General features: G+C 51.2%; 1 protein-coding gene across 7 annotated transcripts in view; it reads right to left on the bottom strand.

The window, feature by feature from the left end:
• Positions 1–1,482: 1,482 nt before the first annotated feature.
• LOC8038157 (TBC1 domain family member 25) overlaps positions 1,483–16,965 on the bottom strand; it is a 119,303-nt gene continuing 103,820 nt past the window's right edge. For 3 of the 7 annotated variants that reach the window (XM_029976341.4, XM_029976338.3, XM_029976340.3), the window contains exons 3-5: positions 14,626–14,774; positions 5,484–5,578; positions 1,483–4,046 (exon numbers count right to left, since the gene is read on the bottom strand). In XM_029976341.4, coding sequence (XP_029832201.3) covers positions 2,304–4,046; positions 5,484–5,578; positions 14,626–14,774 — 1,987 coding nt within the window. In that variant the 3' untranslated portion in view covers positions 1,483–2,303. The remainder of the gene's footprint in view (positions 4,047–5,483; positions 5,579–14,625; positions 14,775–16,965) is intronic. The other 4 variants (XM_040498756.2, XM_029976339.3, XM_042286888.1 and 1 more) reach the window with 2 other exon arrangements.

Here is a 16,965-nt window from a genome sequence, read left to right as displayed (position 1 = left end):
GTCTGGAACCGTGCGACTCCGCGCGGATCCGAACTGGAACCGCTCCGATCTGGCATTTTCGCACGGGATTGATTTTGGGCCCTGCGGACGAGTGCTTGATACGTGCTCAGTGTGACTGCAAGCCACTGATAGCAACGCAAAGCTATAGGCCTCCTGCGCTGAAGTTTAAACAAACAGACGATTTCCTTTGGGGTAGCACAAGCTCACCTGAATGGGCCTCGCACTACTTATAGTAGGTTGTCTGCTTTTTTTCTTCTTTCTGTCGAGTGCTGAAGATAAAAAAAACAACAAAAAAAACACCTTTGGACATCCGAAGTTTGCTAGATTCAACGTCGCAAAACAAACGTAAGGGCCAGATTCATGCCGCCACCGCTAGGGTACGCGTCTCTTATCTGTGGGTGGCGACGTTAGAAGATCTGAGGTCTCGACGCTATTCTTTTTCATTGACACTGGAAGTGGAAGCCGCTCATTCACTGTGGAAGCGGATCCGCGTTCGCAAAGCGGTTGCGAACCCGGCTATATAAAGATCCAATACAATTTCACGCGCATTTGATGTCATCAAGTGCGCGTGAAATTGTACTGGATCTTTATACAACCGCTTTCGCCACCGCTTTGCGAACGCGGATCCGTTTCCAGTGTGATTGAGCGGTTAATAAGCGCCTCAACTTTGACCTGTGCTTCGACGACGTTCTAAATTTTGTTGTTTCTTTGTATTTTTCTCGTGATCTCGCGTTCCACACCAGTGCAGTCACGCTTCTACATGTGTCAAAGTTTGAGACGCCCAAGTTTGTGCCGGTTTGTACCACCCAAAATCAGTCCTAAGAAGTCCCTTTTCGCAGCGCCCCCTGGGCAGCGCAGGAGGCCTAATATTGCGAACGAAGAACGATGTCTCTAAATTAGCAGACGACATTCGGAAAATGGCGTCGGCTGTTGCTGGCTTCAAACGCTACGTTCACGTACCTGTATATTCGAGAGAACGCCGCTTTGACGTGACGCCGCTGCGGTGGCGCTGTTGTCAGCACGGCGCACGAGCAGACGCTTCACTTCAAGCTATTCTGATTTCTACGCACGTCCAGTGCCCACACCCAAAGTTAACAAATGCCGACTTCTTTGTAAACAGTGTCCATAGCAGACGAACATGATCTTGCGGAAGGAGACGGCGCTGTCAAGGGCGTGCGTGCGTGCGCACCTACTAAAATGGTTGTCATTTGGGCGATTGACATATAACAGCATTACAAAGTTGATCTGTGACTCGTAATTATAATTTTGTTAAATACGTGCAATGTATGCTTATGTTCTCATGTAAAGAACTTGTAAGCCAGCAACCTTATTGGGAATTCCATCTTCAACGAACTAGGGAGCGGCACCACCATCGCTGCAAGTTGCGAATGCCATTGAAACATGTGAAAAAGCAACAGCATCGACGACTGAAGAAACACACAAGAAAGGCACACAGACGACGCTCCGCACGCCATCCTGAAAGTCTATTTCTATTGACTTTTATTGTCCACGTCGATGCTGTACAGGACACGCGGTCTCGCTCTCTCTCTAACACTTATTGAAGCACTCCTGTCGCACACATTCTTCTTCAGAGTTGTTCCACAGTCCAGCCGGGGACAACCACCACTCCCAAGACGCATATACACAACCGCGAGAGATTCCACCGGGGAGGGAAAGTAAAAAAATAAAATAAAAAGAAAAAGCAAACAAAATCTACACATGATATCACATTTCCCAAACTTCGCAGCGGCAGTCATTCTAAAAAAATATACACAGCTAAAAGAAAGCAGAGAGCGCGTCGCTAACCGAGTCACAAAGTCGCGACCCAATGATGAAATGAAAGAGTCTAAAAGCCACGCATCCGCGTCAAGTCACGTCAAGAGACGCGGCACATATGGTACAACCGTCATGTAGATTGCTAAAATTCTCACTAACCATCGGAGCCCTACCCCATAGACCGGCATCCCTAGCAGATGGTCGTACGGACATCCAGAAGATGAACAGCCCATCAGTATACAACCACGCGCACTCGCGACATCGGGGCAGGAAGATGGGTGGGGCCAATGCGAGACCAACTCCGATCAAGAGACAATGATATCGTTGTATGCCTCTATTGATACACGACCCACACGTGGCTCCTATGAGAAACGAAGCGATGGATGAAGCGATGTGAGTCTGCCGCAGCACACAGGCCTCGCGACTGGATGCGAACAGTCTCTGCGGCCGCGGATGAAGGTTGCTGATGAGGAATGTAGTCTTGACCGCCTGGAGGCTGCGTCGCCGCCACCACCGCGGGGCGTCCGTCAGACCAGAGGATGGTTCCAGAGGTCCTCCTTGGGCCAGCCCATGTTGAGGTACTCGTTGTAGAGCGTCCGCGTCTGATGAAGCACCCGCTGCAGGTTGTGCCGGCGCACCATCTTGTCGAAGTGCATGGCCAGCTCGTTGTAGTCCATGCCGCTGCGCATGATGACGTCTCGGTGCTGGACGAGGAGCGTCAGGCAGAGGAACATCATGAACGGGTTGCCTCCGCCCAGGTCCTGGGGCCGGGGCAGCCGAAGACGTCCGCTGCCCTTGCCCCGGGCCCTGCCCAACTCGAGGGCCTCTTCGCACGACGAGTGGTTCAGGACGCCCGAGTCCAGGGCTTCCGTGGAAGCCTCCTTGGACGATGTCGTCCCTTCGGAGACGTATCCCTCGCTCGTGTTGTTCGACGTCCGCCGCGATGCCTCGCCACTCTCTTCCGAGTCCGACTCAGAGTTGGAGCGCCCCTTGGGGGACCTCCTCCGTCGGGGAGCGACGTCACCATGGCCACCTGGAGTGTCCAGCTCGCCGTCCTCCCATCCGCCGTCCTGGTCGTCTGTAGTCGACGGGCTTGGGGCCTCCGTGGCGCCGCCGTAGCCGAACGCGGCCCCTGATATTCTCCGGTTGAGGTTCTCGAGGTCCATCGTCAATTCGCGAGTGATTGTCGTCGAGAGGGGCTCGTAGCCCTGAGAGTCCGATTCGTCCCCACTGCCGGCTTGATCTTCGGCGGCTGCGGACGCCGTCGGGGTGCCGTGCACCGATCCGGCCGAGTTCTGCTTGCGGATGGCGCAGACCTTGGTGTAAGCATTCTGACGCGGGAGGGGCACCCGAGGTGACTGAGGGTCCACCGCGACGACAGAGTCTCTCGTGAAGGCCACCTCGTAGAGCGGCAGCTCGCCCTCCGGAGCGGACGCAGGCAGCGAGCTCCAGAGCACCTCCAGCATGCGCAGGGCGTCTTCGAAAGCGAACTCCCGCTTGAGTTCGAGCAGGAGCCAGCGGTAGCAGAAGAGGAGGTCATCCGCGCCGCGCTGCTTGAGGTACTCGTAAAACACCGGATCGAAGTGCTGCAGCAGCTCAGAGAGGTGTTGAAACTTGAGAGTCATAGCGGCGCCGTCCAGGTTGAAGTTGCCACCCAGCCGCCTCATCAGGGCGCAGAAGCACACGTAGGCGTGCGCCTCGTCGCGCATCGTCACCAGAATGGGCGACGCCAGGTCGCTCATGCCCTGGCAGTAGGACAGGCTCGGATGGTTGAGCGCGAACGTAGTGAGCACGTTGAAAAGCGACACCACGTTGGCGTTGTCGTCGGCGCCCGCGTAAAACCGGTGAGTGCGGTCGGTCCGCAGTACGTCCTTGCGTACCATGTTGGTCACGAACTGCATCTCCTCCGTAAGGGCGCCACGGGCCATGGTGTCTTGCCACGCGGAGCGTAGCTTCTGATACTCGTCGCTCTTCCGCCGCATGTACGCCAGCCTCTGCTTGCCGCTCAGGCCCTCCGGGTAGACATTGAGGACGTGCTTCCAGACCACCTTGCGCAGCGAAGGTTCGACGCCGCCCAGGTACACCGAGTGGCGCAGTTCTCGAGACTGCACCAGCCTGCCGTCGCCGTCCAGGTAGCTGCGGAACTCGCGGTCTCCCATGGGGTTCTTGATGGGCAGGGGCTCGTGCGAGCCGCTCCAGGGACCCTGCGCAGAGTCCTGGAGACTGGCCAGGTTCAGGACCTTCTGGAACTTGGTGAGCGTCCTCTCCATCTGCAAGAAGAGCAACCAGGCGGCCGCCCTGTAGCGGGGCTGTGCCGAAGGCCGCAGCCGTCGGTCCGCGGCGGCTCTGGCCACCGGGGCTCCCAGGCCCTTCGGGGGTCGGGGCTTGAGGCCCAAGAGGGTCAGCATGGCTGCGCTTGCTACGCAGGGGCCCGCATGCTGGGTTCGGTAGCCCCCCTCCGGGGGAGAAGCCCCCTTGCTCTTTTGTTTTCTTTCTCGGTTGTAGCTTCTTTGTCATCGTCTCTTAGGAACTGGGGATACAAATCGCAAGCCATGTTATTGGGCAGGAAATCAAACTATAGGGGGTGCTTTATAGAGCTTGCTGTCCCCACACCTAGGTGTTTACTAACACAGCATAACAAAAAACTTAAACCTCGCCTATATAAAAAAAAAAAAAAAAAAAAAAAAAAACGGTTTGGGCACGAGCGCTTTGTTCTGAACAATGCCTTAGTCGCACGAGGAGCGGCCTTCGAATCGACATTTTCAATTTCTCGGATCAAAAACAGACAATAAAATACGGTTTGTTGTCCCCACAGCTGAAGCGTACTGCTAGAGGCGTGACTGTTCGATCTCCTCCCCAATAGCCGTCCCCGATAAGACTGCTACACTGCTACGGTTGTCGTAGCAGCGTAGCAGTGTAGCAGTATTTCCGCCCGACATCCTCAGCCTCTCTCCAACGTCTTCATGCAACGATACCTCTGACAAGTTGGGTTTTCCTATCACCTCAGGGACGAATTGACTGGGTGTAAGCATACAATTTATTGCACATTTTTAAGTAATCACGGGGCACCTCATTATTAAGAAGAAAAAAATGAAAGATGTTTACAAATCACTAATGCGAACTTAGAGCGCAGCTCTTGAGGGGGAGGAGGGGAGTGTATGCTCCTCCTCCCCTCCCCCTCTCCTTTCCTCTTTCTCCTTCTCTCTTCTTCCTCCTCCTCCTTTGTACACCCCCCTCCGGCGTACCCTCCCACCCTTCTCTTCCGTACCCTCCCCTCCTCCCACAGTGTCCCCGCCAAATTTAGCGAGAAAATTGGTGACACATGACCTCAACACAAATTCGATTTCACCGCTAAATTTAGCGGGGCGGTTACGCGCTCTAAAACGTTTGACAAAAATGTTAAGAAAAAAAGATGATACTGGCGCCGTAAGCTCCGCTCTGGTAAACCATGCACCGGACCGAAGTAAAAACTGACGAGCGTTTTCTTGCGTGCACGCGCTCATAAAAAACATCTCACCAAGTTATGGGGGTGTGAGAAAGTGTTGACTTTAATCCAACAAAGTTGTAATTTTTCTTTTCTTTCTTCAGTAATCAGGATTGTGAACTTCACGACCACCCTACTTCTCCAACTTCGAACAAGGAGCATTACGGCAACCCAGCCCAACTTCAACGAAGAACAGACCACGGCGAGCCTTATCTACACGCACCTGGTTGAGCAAGGTCCCCGTGAAGGAAGGCTTGGTCTGCACCTCCGTCCTGGTAACGTCCACAGGGGTAACCACATCCCACTCCTCGAGCCCTGCTAACAACAGCAACAAAAGGACACCGTAAACACCACACTCTTCCAAAGGGACGCGTTGACCGCTGCCACTCTTTACAACATCCCCTACCGCGTACCCAAAATCGCTAGCGGAATGCTATTCGCCGCGGCCACACGCCGCAGTCGAAGCTCCTGTCGTAACACCGCCGCATCAAAGATAAGCACGATTATGTCTGCGACCAATAAGGGACCGAACAGGTTATCTGTTTTTTTTTTTTTTGTTGTTTCTTATCCTTTCTCTTCCCCATGGCACGGCCGAGTTCCAACATCCCCTTGAAGACAAGGCCTGAGCACGACGTCATCGTTAGTGGATTCCTGACGCGCCCCAAGCGGACAACATGACGCACCTCGACGAGAGTACGCCGCAAAGCGGCGACGTGTCCGTCTTGGCGTCGCCGCGTCTGCCGCTGTGCGGCGTCCGTGTCATGAGAAGCCGCAAGACGCGCTGGCGGTGACGCTGACGCGAGGCGGCGCAAGACGATTAACAGGGATGACTTCCTTTCTTTTTTTTCTTAGCTGTTTAGAGGGTAGGGAAAGGGGGGGGGGGGGGGGGGTTGTCGGCACTTCCTCAATTCAAGGTCGTAGCACTGGATTTTCTAGACGCGTACAAGGAGCGGGGCAGAGATTGGACAATGAGTGCTGTGACAGCGTTCGACAAGTATTCGTGATCTGATCGATTAGAGACGCGTCCCTGCCGAACGCTGAAACAGTACTCGTGCCGAGTCTAGAAACTCCAGGGCTTCGGACTTACTGCTTAGGAGGTGTTGGCTCAATGCACCTTAGGTACCAAGGCCGCAGTGCAGAAGTTTCTAACCTACCGGAGGCCATCACGGTTTCAGAAGTTGGACGCAAGTGCTGCTTCGGCGTTCGGCTAACACTCGTGTTCAGTCAGACAGTCACGAGTCCCTGCTGACGCAACACTCGTGTAGAGGCTGTGCCCCGCACATGCCTCTTATGAATGACGTAGAAAAATTCTGCCTCGTTATCTTGGAGGTGTTGGCCGATTGTTCGCTATCAGATTGGAAAGCTGATCGATACAGAAGCAAATCCGCCCTGATAGTTCTAATCGCTGTTATCATCGATAATAGACCCTTCCCGATATTGCTCCTGGTAACAATGAGCCGCGCCGCCTTGACGGCGTTTGAAAAGGCGGCTGGTCACTATGATCGGGCAAGGCGCTGCCGTTATGTGGTATGCACCCCCGATCGGTAGTGCACCGAAGTGGTGCACTACCGACAAATTAAATGACAACTACGTCGCCCACAAGGCGAGCGACAAAAACTGAGAGCGCAGTTTCAAGTTTTTGACGGAAAGTTACCTGGAGGCACCTTCGTACCAAACGGCGACTTTGTTTTCGAGGCTTCGTTCTTGCATCGTAGATTGAGTAGGTTTTCGGAGTTTTGGTTGGTGACGCTGTCCGCACCGGCGATGGAGTCGCTTTCGCGTGTTCGCTGTTGATTCGGTTTACATCGTCGATTGAGTAGCTTGCCACGCCATGGTTGCCGACGTTTGCATGATCGCGTCTCTTAACGCGTCTTTGGCAGCAGCAGTATAGGGAACGTTTGCTTCGGCGGCGGTGGCAGTCTTCGACACGACGTTCTCTCCTCCGAGGCCTTTCGGCAAAGGCGAAAGCAACTACTGTTAACCCCATTTTCGCGGTCTCGATATTTCGCCAATGTTACGAAGTGTGGATATCAAGAATATTTGGCAGGCACAATATTTTGCGATTTGGAGGGTACGCTTAGTATTCCTTACCATACATGGTAATTTATTTGCGCGATCTATTTTTCGCAATATTTCTTAAGTCCCGAATTTCGCGAAAAATAGGTCCTCGCGAAAATTAAGTCGTTTAGAGTGTATTTGGAACAACTTGTTGCACAAAGAATGTTACCAGCAATGTTTGAGAGGTAGCCTGACTGAACATGCTTCCGCCATCCTCGTATATTTAGTGTTATTATGTTTCCTCCTCTTTCATTTTATAACGATTTCTCGGTTGATTCGAGCAACGGATCACTCGGCAAGAACAATGAGACACCATTCACGGAAGAAGACCGCACCCGAATTTCAGAATAGCTCATGGCTGAATGAAGTATCCTCGGGGAGTGCTGTGTGCGTGCTCGTATACCTATAATAGTCATTTTTACTGCTCGAACTGGTCACAATTAATCCTTGTGCACGCGCGCTTATCCCGACTTAATTTATTTTGAGCGTAGAGAGCGCGCACTTAAAAAGGGGCCATGAAATTAATTTTGGCATGGGATAAATGATTTTAGATTGGGCCTTTACTAATCGCCTATCACTTAGTAAGTCAAAAGAGGGTAAAAATATATATATAAATAAAAGCTTTATGGTACAAACATTTGAAAGTATAGTGAACTATTTCGTACCTCCTTTTCCTCGAAACCTCTCCGCCTTTTCATATGATACATCCGGGGTATCTAAAGCATGTCAGAAATGCCAAAATGACGTCAGCCGACCCCAGCTCACGCGTTGGACACGAGAACTGCGTCACTCATGCAAACGTGGCCAATGAGTGCCTTGAAGGAACTTATTATCACTTGCGAATTACAAGTTCTATGGTGTTGAAAACTTGCACTCTAAGAAAAAAAAAAAAAAAAAAAAGGTGTAGCCCTTACACTCCTTGTCACATATTGGCGACGTGCGCGATCGAAAGCGTCGCTGTGGTCGGCCTTCCACGATTGGCCGAATGCTGACTATGACGTCAGCAAAAGATTTCTCATCGACGGAAATAAGAGTGATGAAAGAACTCCAATTTTGGCGGTGTTGGTAGTGTTGGTTTCAGAGCGCAATGATTTAAGGCTTCCACCATGCTAATTACAAACGCCATCGAACTTGTTGTTCGCAAGGTAATGACGTCACGAGAGGAAACCATAGGAGGGCGCTACCAAAACATCTCGCCGCTAATACGACGCCCCCAAACTTCAGTTTGCCGTACAGCGCACCGACGTCAAACTGACGTCCCCATCTTTTACGAGAGGCTCGATGGCGGTGCATGCGATATCATATATTAAACGGCTAAAGTAGGCATCAAAGCGTACAGAAAAAAAATCTGATGTTTTGTAGTAGAACCAAGAAAACCCAAATTACTTTTTTTTTTTTTAGCTTAAGCTATTTTAATAAGTTGTACAACTCGTCCATCAAGCCGCTCGTGAAAAATGGTAGCGTCGGTTGAACGTCAGTGCGCTGTACGTCCAACTGAAGTTTAGAGGTGTCGTGTGACAAGCGGTGTAATGGCTACATACTTTTTTTTCTTCTAATGTGTGGGGTCATCGCATCGGTGCCCTAGCATGTCACGACCACGTGATTTATCAATTCGCTTTTCAGTTGAGGATCACAGCTAAGGAAGAAGAATTAGAAAAATCGTTTCATGGCCCTTTTAAGGGGAAGCTGGAACGGTTCTGTATTTGAGTAAAAACACTTAAATTGTCTTCATTCGGCCTCCAGGATCACGAATACCGAGATTTAATTTCAGTTTGGTGCACGGAGGCTGCAAAAAATCATTTTCGAAGTATCGCTGTAGCCCCTCCTTCCCACAGCGTATCAAAGGAGTTTTCGGAATTTCTGCGGTCGCGCATCTTCAGCGCCTATAGACGCTTTGCAGCAGCTGTACATGGACGCCGCCATAACTGACCTTCAGTTTTTGTTTCCTCTTATTCCGTTTATTTCACTTCATGATTACCATAGCAGGCCAGGTTATTGCCATTTTAAGTGTTACTGAGTCTTTTTCTCATAGAGATCATATACTAAATCTAGAGGAAAAGGTCCGCCATTTTCCCATACATTCTGGCTGCCGCAAGCGGCGGACCATGCAGGCAGACCCTCTGGGTCCCAAACACGGTTACATCATCAGAGCAGTTTCGTGAACTTCAACAATTCACGAACTTACCGGTGGAAAAATACTCGCGTTCCTTTCGAAGGTTTCTTTTTGCATAGCGCGCAGATGTACGGCCTCGCGTTAACGCTAAACTAAACCATATACCCGGCTTTGCTGGTGGGGCGCGGCTGGGCGCGGTTGAGGAATACGAAACTGCGCAACCACCAGATTTCCGAGATTTCGACAGAAGGGAAGTTAATGCAGCGTAATGACTTTATTGCTTTTTATAAGCGTTAGAATAGCTCATAATTTAGTTTACAACGTTAAATTATCACTGTTTATATTGCTGAGAGTTTACACTCTTCGCGTTTACCGCGTTTACCATGGCAACGTTGCTTTCTTTCTCTCGTGTTCTGTCGCTTTCTTTCGCGATCGTTCACTCGGGACCCAGGATGTCGGCGCACGGGATTTGCCACTCCTCCTCACCCACCTTTACCCCCCTGCTTTTTCTAAAGAATCGGCCTTTGTAGAGGATCGTCAACTACCGTTTCAGTTGCTCGGCATCTCGGTAAGACAAGAGAAGGTCAGCAATGGCGGCTGTAATTTGGCGCGTGTGTAAAGCGTCTATAGAGTTGCGCGTCTGTTTTCCACGTGCCGCCGCGCCGCTATAGGAAGTATTCACCGGCGGCCATAGCTGTGTGCGCGACTGCTGAGCGCGTGCTGACGGCGAGCTTCCACAGCTCTTTTTCAGCGTGCATTCCACACCATCAGGATTGCCGGTCTTAGCAGCCTATTAATGTGGGCTCGTTGTGAGCATGCGCTTTAAAAAGCACCCACAAATATGGCGTCCAGTGAATACTCCCTATTCGCCGATGATCCGATCACGTGAAAAGCCGGATCAAGCTCCGTGCAGGAAAGTAGACGTTGCACGAGCCCCGCCGTACGTTAACTCCCCTGCTTTTGAGCGCGCCGCGCGCCTCGAACGCGTGGCTTATTCGCCGAATTCAGTCACGTGACGAGCGGGATCAACATGCCGCGCAGGACAGACGGCGCTACGGAGATGAACGCGCAACTCTGGCTCCCGTTAGCCGTTCATTCACACTGGAAGTGGATCCGCGTTCGCAAAGCGGTTGCGAACGCGGTTGTATAGAGATCCAGTACAATTGCACGCGCACCCGATAACATGAAGTGCGCGTGCAATTGTACTGGATCTCTATACAACCGCGTTCGCAACCGCTTTGCGAACGCGGATCCGCTTCCAGTGTGAATGAGTGGTAGCAGGGAGCCTATACAGGAACTCTATTTTTCACGAAAGTTACAAATAGACGTCACGACTGGTGTCAGTGCGGGGGAATATGCACTCCTCTAAGGTTCGCGAGCCCAGCGACTTCATCAGAGCAGCGCGCGCATGCTCGTCGCTCCTAAAAGCGAGAAAATCACGCGCCAGACACACGAACAATGCAAATGGAACCGGCCAGGAGCACTCTACTACCTCTACTGGGAAGGTACCTACGCGTTGTCCACACGAGCGACACGCGCTTGGCGGCCGAAAGACCCTTTCATGACATAACGATTACTCTGTTTCATACTATGGCTGTGTTCCAAATCTTACCCAAATGGATCCGAGTTCCTCCGGCGGATCGTATCACGTGACAGCACAGATTGAAAAACGCTGGACGCGGGTAGGTTTCAGAACGCCAAGGGTGCAAAACCCTTACCCGGGAGTAAGATCGAGTAAATTTTGGAACACGGCCTTAGTGTGCAACGCTACCAAAGCTGCTAGCGCGAGCATGGGGCTTGATCTCGTTGATCATCTGCACGCGTTCTCGCGCAAACAAAACCATACATGAAGCCACGCGCTCGCGCCAGTAGCTTTGACAGCGTTGCACGCTAGCTATGAAACAGAGTATAGTCGGACGGTTTTCGTGTGCGTTTCGTTACATCTTCGAGGAAAACTAACCTGATATTCAAATTCACGGGATAAAAAACACCCTAAAATTCACTTCTAACTCGTTTTTGTCTTCAAGGACCTCTTCAGCTTCCCTTTAGGACTGCGGTTTATACTGATGCATTTTTTGTTGACGGCTGTATATTTTTGCAGCAAAAGAGGAAATCTCGTCCTGTTCGAGAGGTTATCCTTCACGCTGCTAGAAGAGTGGAACACAGCAATAAAAAGACATCGGGAAAGGCGCTATGCGAGCACTCCAGAGCTCAGGGTTTCCGCGACCGTATAGACCTCGTAATGGCGGCCGCGGCCCCGCCGAAGCGGCGGACGTGACCACTCCCAGAGAGTGCGCATAGTTTGGAATCAGCGCCACTAGATGGCGCGGTATCGCTAAAAAAAAAAAAAAAAAAAAATCTATTGCAACAAATTTGCTAAAAAAATCCATTGCAACAAACTCGCTAAAAAATGAAAAAAAAAAAAAAAATGCCGTAGGTATTTTTTTTACCCAAAAAAATGCCGTAGGACCGTAAGGGACGGGGGGTGTTCACCGGTCACCATATTTGAGGGCGATGTTTAGAGCGCACACTTTGCAAAAGAACTGCAGAAGCTCGCCGCGCCGCCTCTCTCCATGCGCGATATGTTTCACGACAAACGGCTCCAGCCTGCGTGGTCCACGAGGCAGCATGAAGAGAGTGTACTAGACACTACGGGGTGCTGTTTGGACCGGCCCGGCTCGGTAATGGGAGCGTGTGAGGCAGCGCGTGTAGACAAGAATCGCGGGGCTGCAGTCGACAGGGCACCAGAAAGCCGTTGCAGTCCGCACGTGCACAACCACCACCATAGTGACCCTATTGCCGAAACGCCGGTGTCGACACCCATCGCGATCTACACCACATGCCTCACGCGAGTCGCTCCGGTTTCCACACTACCCCGTATTCTATTTCTAGTGCACCGTAGCATTACACTGAGTAGCATGAATCCGATGCTGTGTGAGTGCCACGTGACGTGAGGGAGGGTTTCTATTCACAGCACTGGACAGGTTGGGATGACTCGTGGTGTAGCAGAATGGCGACTGTTTAACGAAGCCAGCAACACGGCCCGGACGTGGAACACATATGTGCTACCACCGAAACTCCATCAGCGTCTGCTTACATTACATCGAACGCGTATACGCAGAAATGTACGAATAGAATTATATAGTGCAATAGAACTTTGGTTGGGGCTAGTTGGTTCATATCGATTAAAAAGTTAAAAGGCGCGAACAAACAGGACGAAAAAAGAGACACGTACAACACGGACAGGCGCCTGTCCGTGTTGTACGTGTCTCTTTTTTCGTCCTGTTTGTTCGCGCCTTTTAACCTTTTAATAGAATTATATAGACCCTTGTACTGCTTACAAACACAAACCGCCCTCTTGCCGCCGCACCCCCTCCCCCCCCCCCCCCCCCCCCACACACACACACACAAACACAAACACACCTCCACCCCCATTATTCCCTACAAGAGACTTCCGGCTGTTCTGTTTTGGCATGCTTTCTGAGACTGTTGATGTTAAAATTCCTCTGACTTTGAAGTTCTACAGGAGTCACGAAGTTGGTGCTGCTATGCTATGACACGCATAAGACGAGATCGGTCGTCTTACGGTAGTATTGAGGCCTGTTCACACACATGCGACTCCTTAGAACCGGGCGCCTTAAAATCTCTTAAAATCTATTATGACGAGAGAACACACTGACACGCTGGCACCATCTATGCGGTGACCCTGGAACTGCATTTCACTAGGTTTGGCGGTATTTGCGAGGTCAAATGCATGTACTACTTATGAGAAATGTTCGCTTATAACGTTGACAAAAGTTTTTCAGGCCAAGGAAAGAAAAAATGATGCCCGAAGGAAGTTGAAAACATACCGGACCGCCCAGTGTTCCACTGCTACCCGATAGGTGGTGCCCCCCAATGTGTCCTCTCGTCTACAGTTACGGGAGCCAGCGTTGCGCGTCTGTTTTCCACGTGCCGCCGCGCCGCTATTCGCCGAGATCCAACCACGTGATGAGCCGGATCAAGTGCCGTGCAGGAAAGTAGACGTTGCGCGCGCCCCGCCGAACGATCCCTTGCTTTTGAGCGCGGCGCTGATATTCGCCGAATTCAGTCACGTGAGGAGCTGGATCAACCTGCCATGCAGGAAAGACGGCGCTACGGGGATGAACGCGCAACTCTGGCTCCTGTGGGGAGCCTATATTGGAACTCTACTCTCGTCGTAAGAGATTTCAGAAATATCAAGGCACTCGGATTTAAGAAGTCGCAAATGTGTGAACGGGCCTCAAAAGACTCTCCAACGAGAAATTCTCGCTAACGGGCCCTTCTTTAGATAATCACCCGGAGGACTGGTCATAAGAATACTTCACGAACGTCGCAAGAAGCGGTGCTATGGCGAGGGTTGTTTCTCCTCTCATTCAAACGCGAGTTCGCGGGGTCGTACATTGCCAACAGCGCTTCCTTCTGGCGCTTTCAATAGAAGAGTCTATGTAACGAATCGCTCGCACAACGAACCCATCTATAGACATTTCCGACGTTTACAAAACCCCAGTCCAGCAGGTGATCTTCACAGCCGGGCAAGTGCGTGCTCGTCGCTTCGGAAAACGAGCAAAGCACGCGATGCATGCGCAAGGACGCCAAACATGTCACTGGCTACACGCTCTTTTTAGAGCGCAGCTCGTCGTCGCCGTCGTTGTAACCGCGCGGTGCACCATGGGAAACGTCCCACAATGCACCGCGGTGACGCGCGGGTTGAATTATGGAACGTTTTCCATAACGCACCGCGCGGAAGGGAGGAGGAGGGGGAGGGAAGATTACGAGAGAAAGAGAGAGGAGGAGAGGGTAGAGATGAGGAGGAGGGGCGTACCGTTTCCTCCGTACCCTCCTCCTCAAGAGCTGCGCTCTAGTGTAAACGTCTTTCAGTTTTTTTGGAAAGGTCTCTATACGACTCGTATGAAAGGGCGCGCGCTACACATTGATCGGTATAAACCGTGGACGCAGCTTTTACCCAAACAGTTGGGTATGGAAGAACTTCAATACCCCGGTCGTCACGTATCCTGCGGCTCTGGTCTTTAAACGGAGCACGCGAAGAAGCTTCGATAACCAGCGCTGCGGTGAATGGACGTGCTTGGGGGTCGTAACTTATGCACATCGAGGTGGTGTTTAGGACTAAAGGGCTGCTGGCGAGAAGATGGAAATGTCGGGGGCGCTGGCGCACCTTGCTCGAAGGGCTTGAGCTCAACCTTGAGCTTGAGGCATGGCTCGGACGAGCTGAGGAACGCCGCGTCCAGGTCCCAGTCGGAGAGTAGGCCCAGGTACGCATTGCCGCCTTCGTCGTCCCGCGCCAGGTAGCTCACCGTGAACTCCCTGCACCGCATCCCAAACAGTATAAGTTTTCGGAGAAACAAAACATCCAGTCTTCCGTTGCAGCTCGCATTTTCTGCACGTTTGTTTTATAAATTTCTCACCGAAAAGCATTCATAGGGGCATTTATAAAACAGAAAGGAAAGAAACAACAACAAACGGCGTCTTTTCTAAATTTATGTCTAACTTCACGTTCCGCTAATAATGTTCATTCATCCAGTTATGAAAGCGCAATGATAATTTAATAATACTAGTGTACACTCCTTATATCGACAACTGTCTCGCATTCATGTTTTGACTAGTGTTTCATGGAATGGGGAAACACCCCTGCATTGAATAGTCATGTCGATGCATAGTTTCTTGAAAACAATATGCGCGGTACAAATAAACAAAGACTGCATAAAAAAAAGTAGTTCCCTTTATCTATGCTGTGCCATCAGAAGTAACACTAGCAACGCACATGAGACGTCCGAGAGACTCAGTCGACAAATCTTGCGCGGATGTCTTGTAGCCGAGGATCGAAAGTCAATAAAGCTCGGCATCGCCTATTACGAACGTGAATACGACGTGCAAGAACACGTAATTGGTAACGTTTTCGAGGCACCAATCTCTGCCTTCTCTCACGGGCATTTAGATGACTCGCTGACGTCAATATTACGCAACGACAGGACCTCGTACCCGTTTTCTCGACGGAAGCGACGCCCCGAACACGCAAGAATAGAATCGGAAATCACTTCGCTATATCCGCCATTTCATTATAACCGACTTCGTTATAGCCGGCCTCGACAGTATGCGCGCTACCTGGCGCTCCCCACATTATAGCCACCGTAACTAAATTCGTCTCGGAGTAAAGGACCACTCACACAGAAGCGGTTTCTTGCGTTTCCTTATGTTACGTTCTAAGTTAGCGGTACATCCATGCTTCAAACGTTTCCTGCAAAACTATTCCTTCAACTGGTTGCCACGCTTCATATGTACGATGCACGGATGTCCCGGCGACTCTCGACGTAAGCATGCAGGCCCAAGTTCCGGTAACATAACAGAATGTAAGAAGACGGTGCTGTGTGAACCGACCTTGAAGGGATGCTGAGCGGAAATTTGGAGCTCACAAAACAAGGCTGGAGCGATAGGGGGGACGCTGCAAAACTCCAAAAACATCACTCATACAGCGACATCTCTAACGGTTGGCCGTATTTTTGAAAAAGAAGTGCGCCATTGAACACGGTCGACAGGTAAGGCGGGACATGCCACGTCACGATTCTCATTCCCTCTCCTCTTCGCTTCATGCCCTCGAGCTTGCGAACCAAAGCGAGAAGGAGAGAAGCAAGGCCACTTCCCCTCATTCGCAAGTGTTCCAGCAGGACTGTGACGTCATAGGCCTCGCTCGATCGCGCCCTTCCAAAAATACGGCCATCCATTTGAGATATCGATGCACGAGTAATGTTTTGGAGTCCGTGTAGCGTCCCCCATTCAATCGCCTCTGCGGGCCTATTTTGCGAAATCCAAATTTCGTTTCAGCATCTCTTTAACGCCATCTCAGCCATCTTGGTGCTGAAAATCAGCCACGGTCGCCAATTATTTGAAGTGTCATCTGAAATCGCAGAAAACACTTTTCCGTCTTCCAAACACGTCAAATCAGTCGGCGATATAGAAAAGCGACATCGTCCAATATCGTTTTGCGCGGATCCACTTTTCGCGCCTCCAGCTCGCCCTCCCGCGGCGGAAACGGGAAGCGCTCTATAGTGAGGGACCCCCGATTCTCCTCCTCAGCGGGCACGGCGGAACTGCTGGCGATCATGGCTCGCGAAATTTCATTTCCGAATGCAAACAACACTCTTCACTGCCCCGACGTAGTGCTGCAGCCGGTATGGGATTGTACCTTATTAGAGGGTTTTAGTATTGCGCATAGAAGCAAACGCAAGCAGTGTGTGTTTGCGTTAGAGTTGCGTGCCCCACGTTGTGCGTGCGCCTCATCGCCATGCACCATCCAAGACCGCAATTTCGGGCTCCGCGCACGCGCAGTGTGGAACACGGAAAGCTAACACAAACACATAGCGTTTGCGTTCGCTCGTACACGCAATACTGAAACTCACTACAATTCCACCGGCTCCAACGCCAACGGAACGTGCTACAGTGACCAGATGTGCAAGCAAGTAAACGTTCTTCTGAACTGGAAAGGCTAAGATTGACAAAA

Source organism: Ixodes scapularis, unplaced genomic scaffold (assembly GCF_016920785.2).
Source record: "Ixodes scapularis isolate PalLabHiFi unplaced genomic scaffold, ASM1692078v2 PGA_scaffold8__174_contigs__length_109621045, whole genome shotgun sequence".
Classification (NCBI taxonomy): Eukaryota; Metazoa; Arthropoda; class Arachnida; order Ixodida; family Ixodidae; genus Ixodes; species Ixodes scapularis.
Note: the sequence above shows the minus strand (reverse complement) of the source record. Positions and strands in the feature narration are given on the sequence as shown.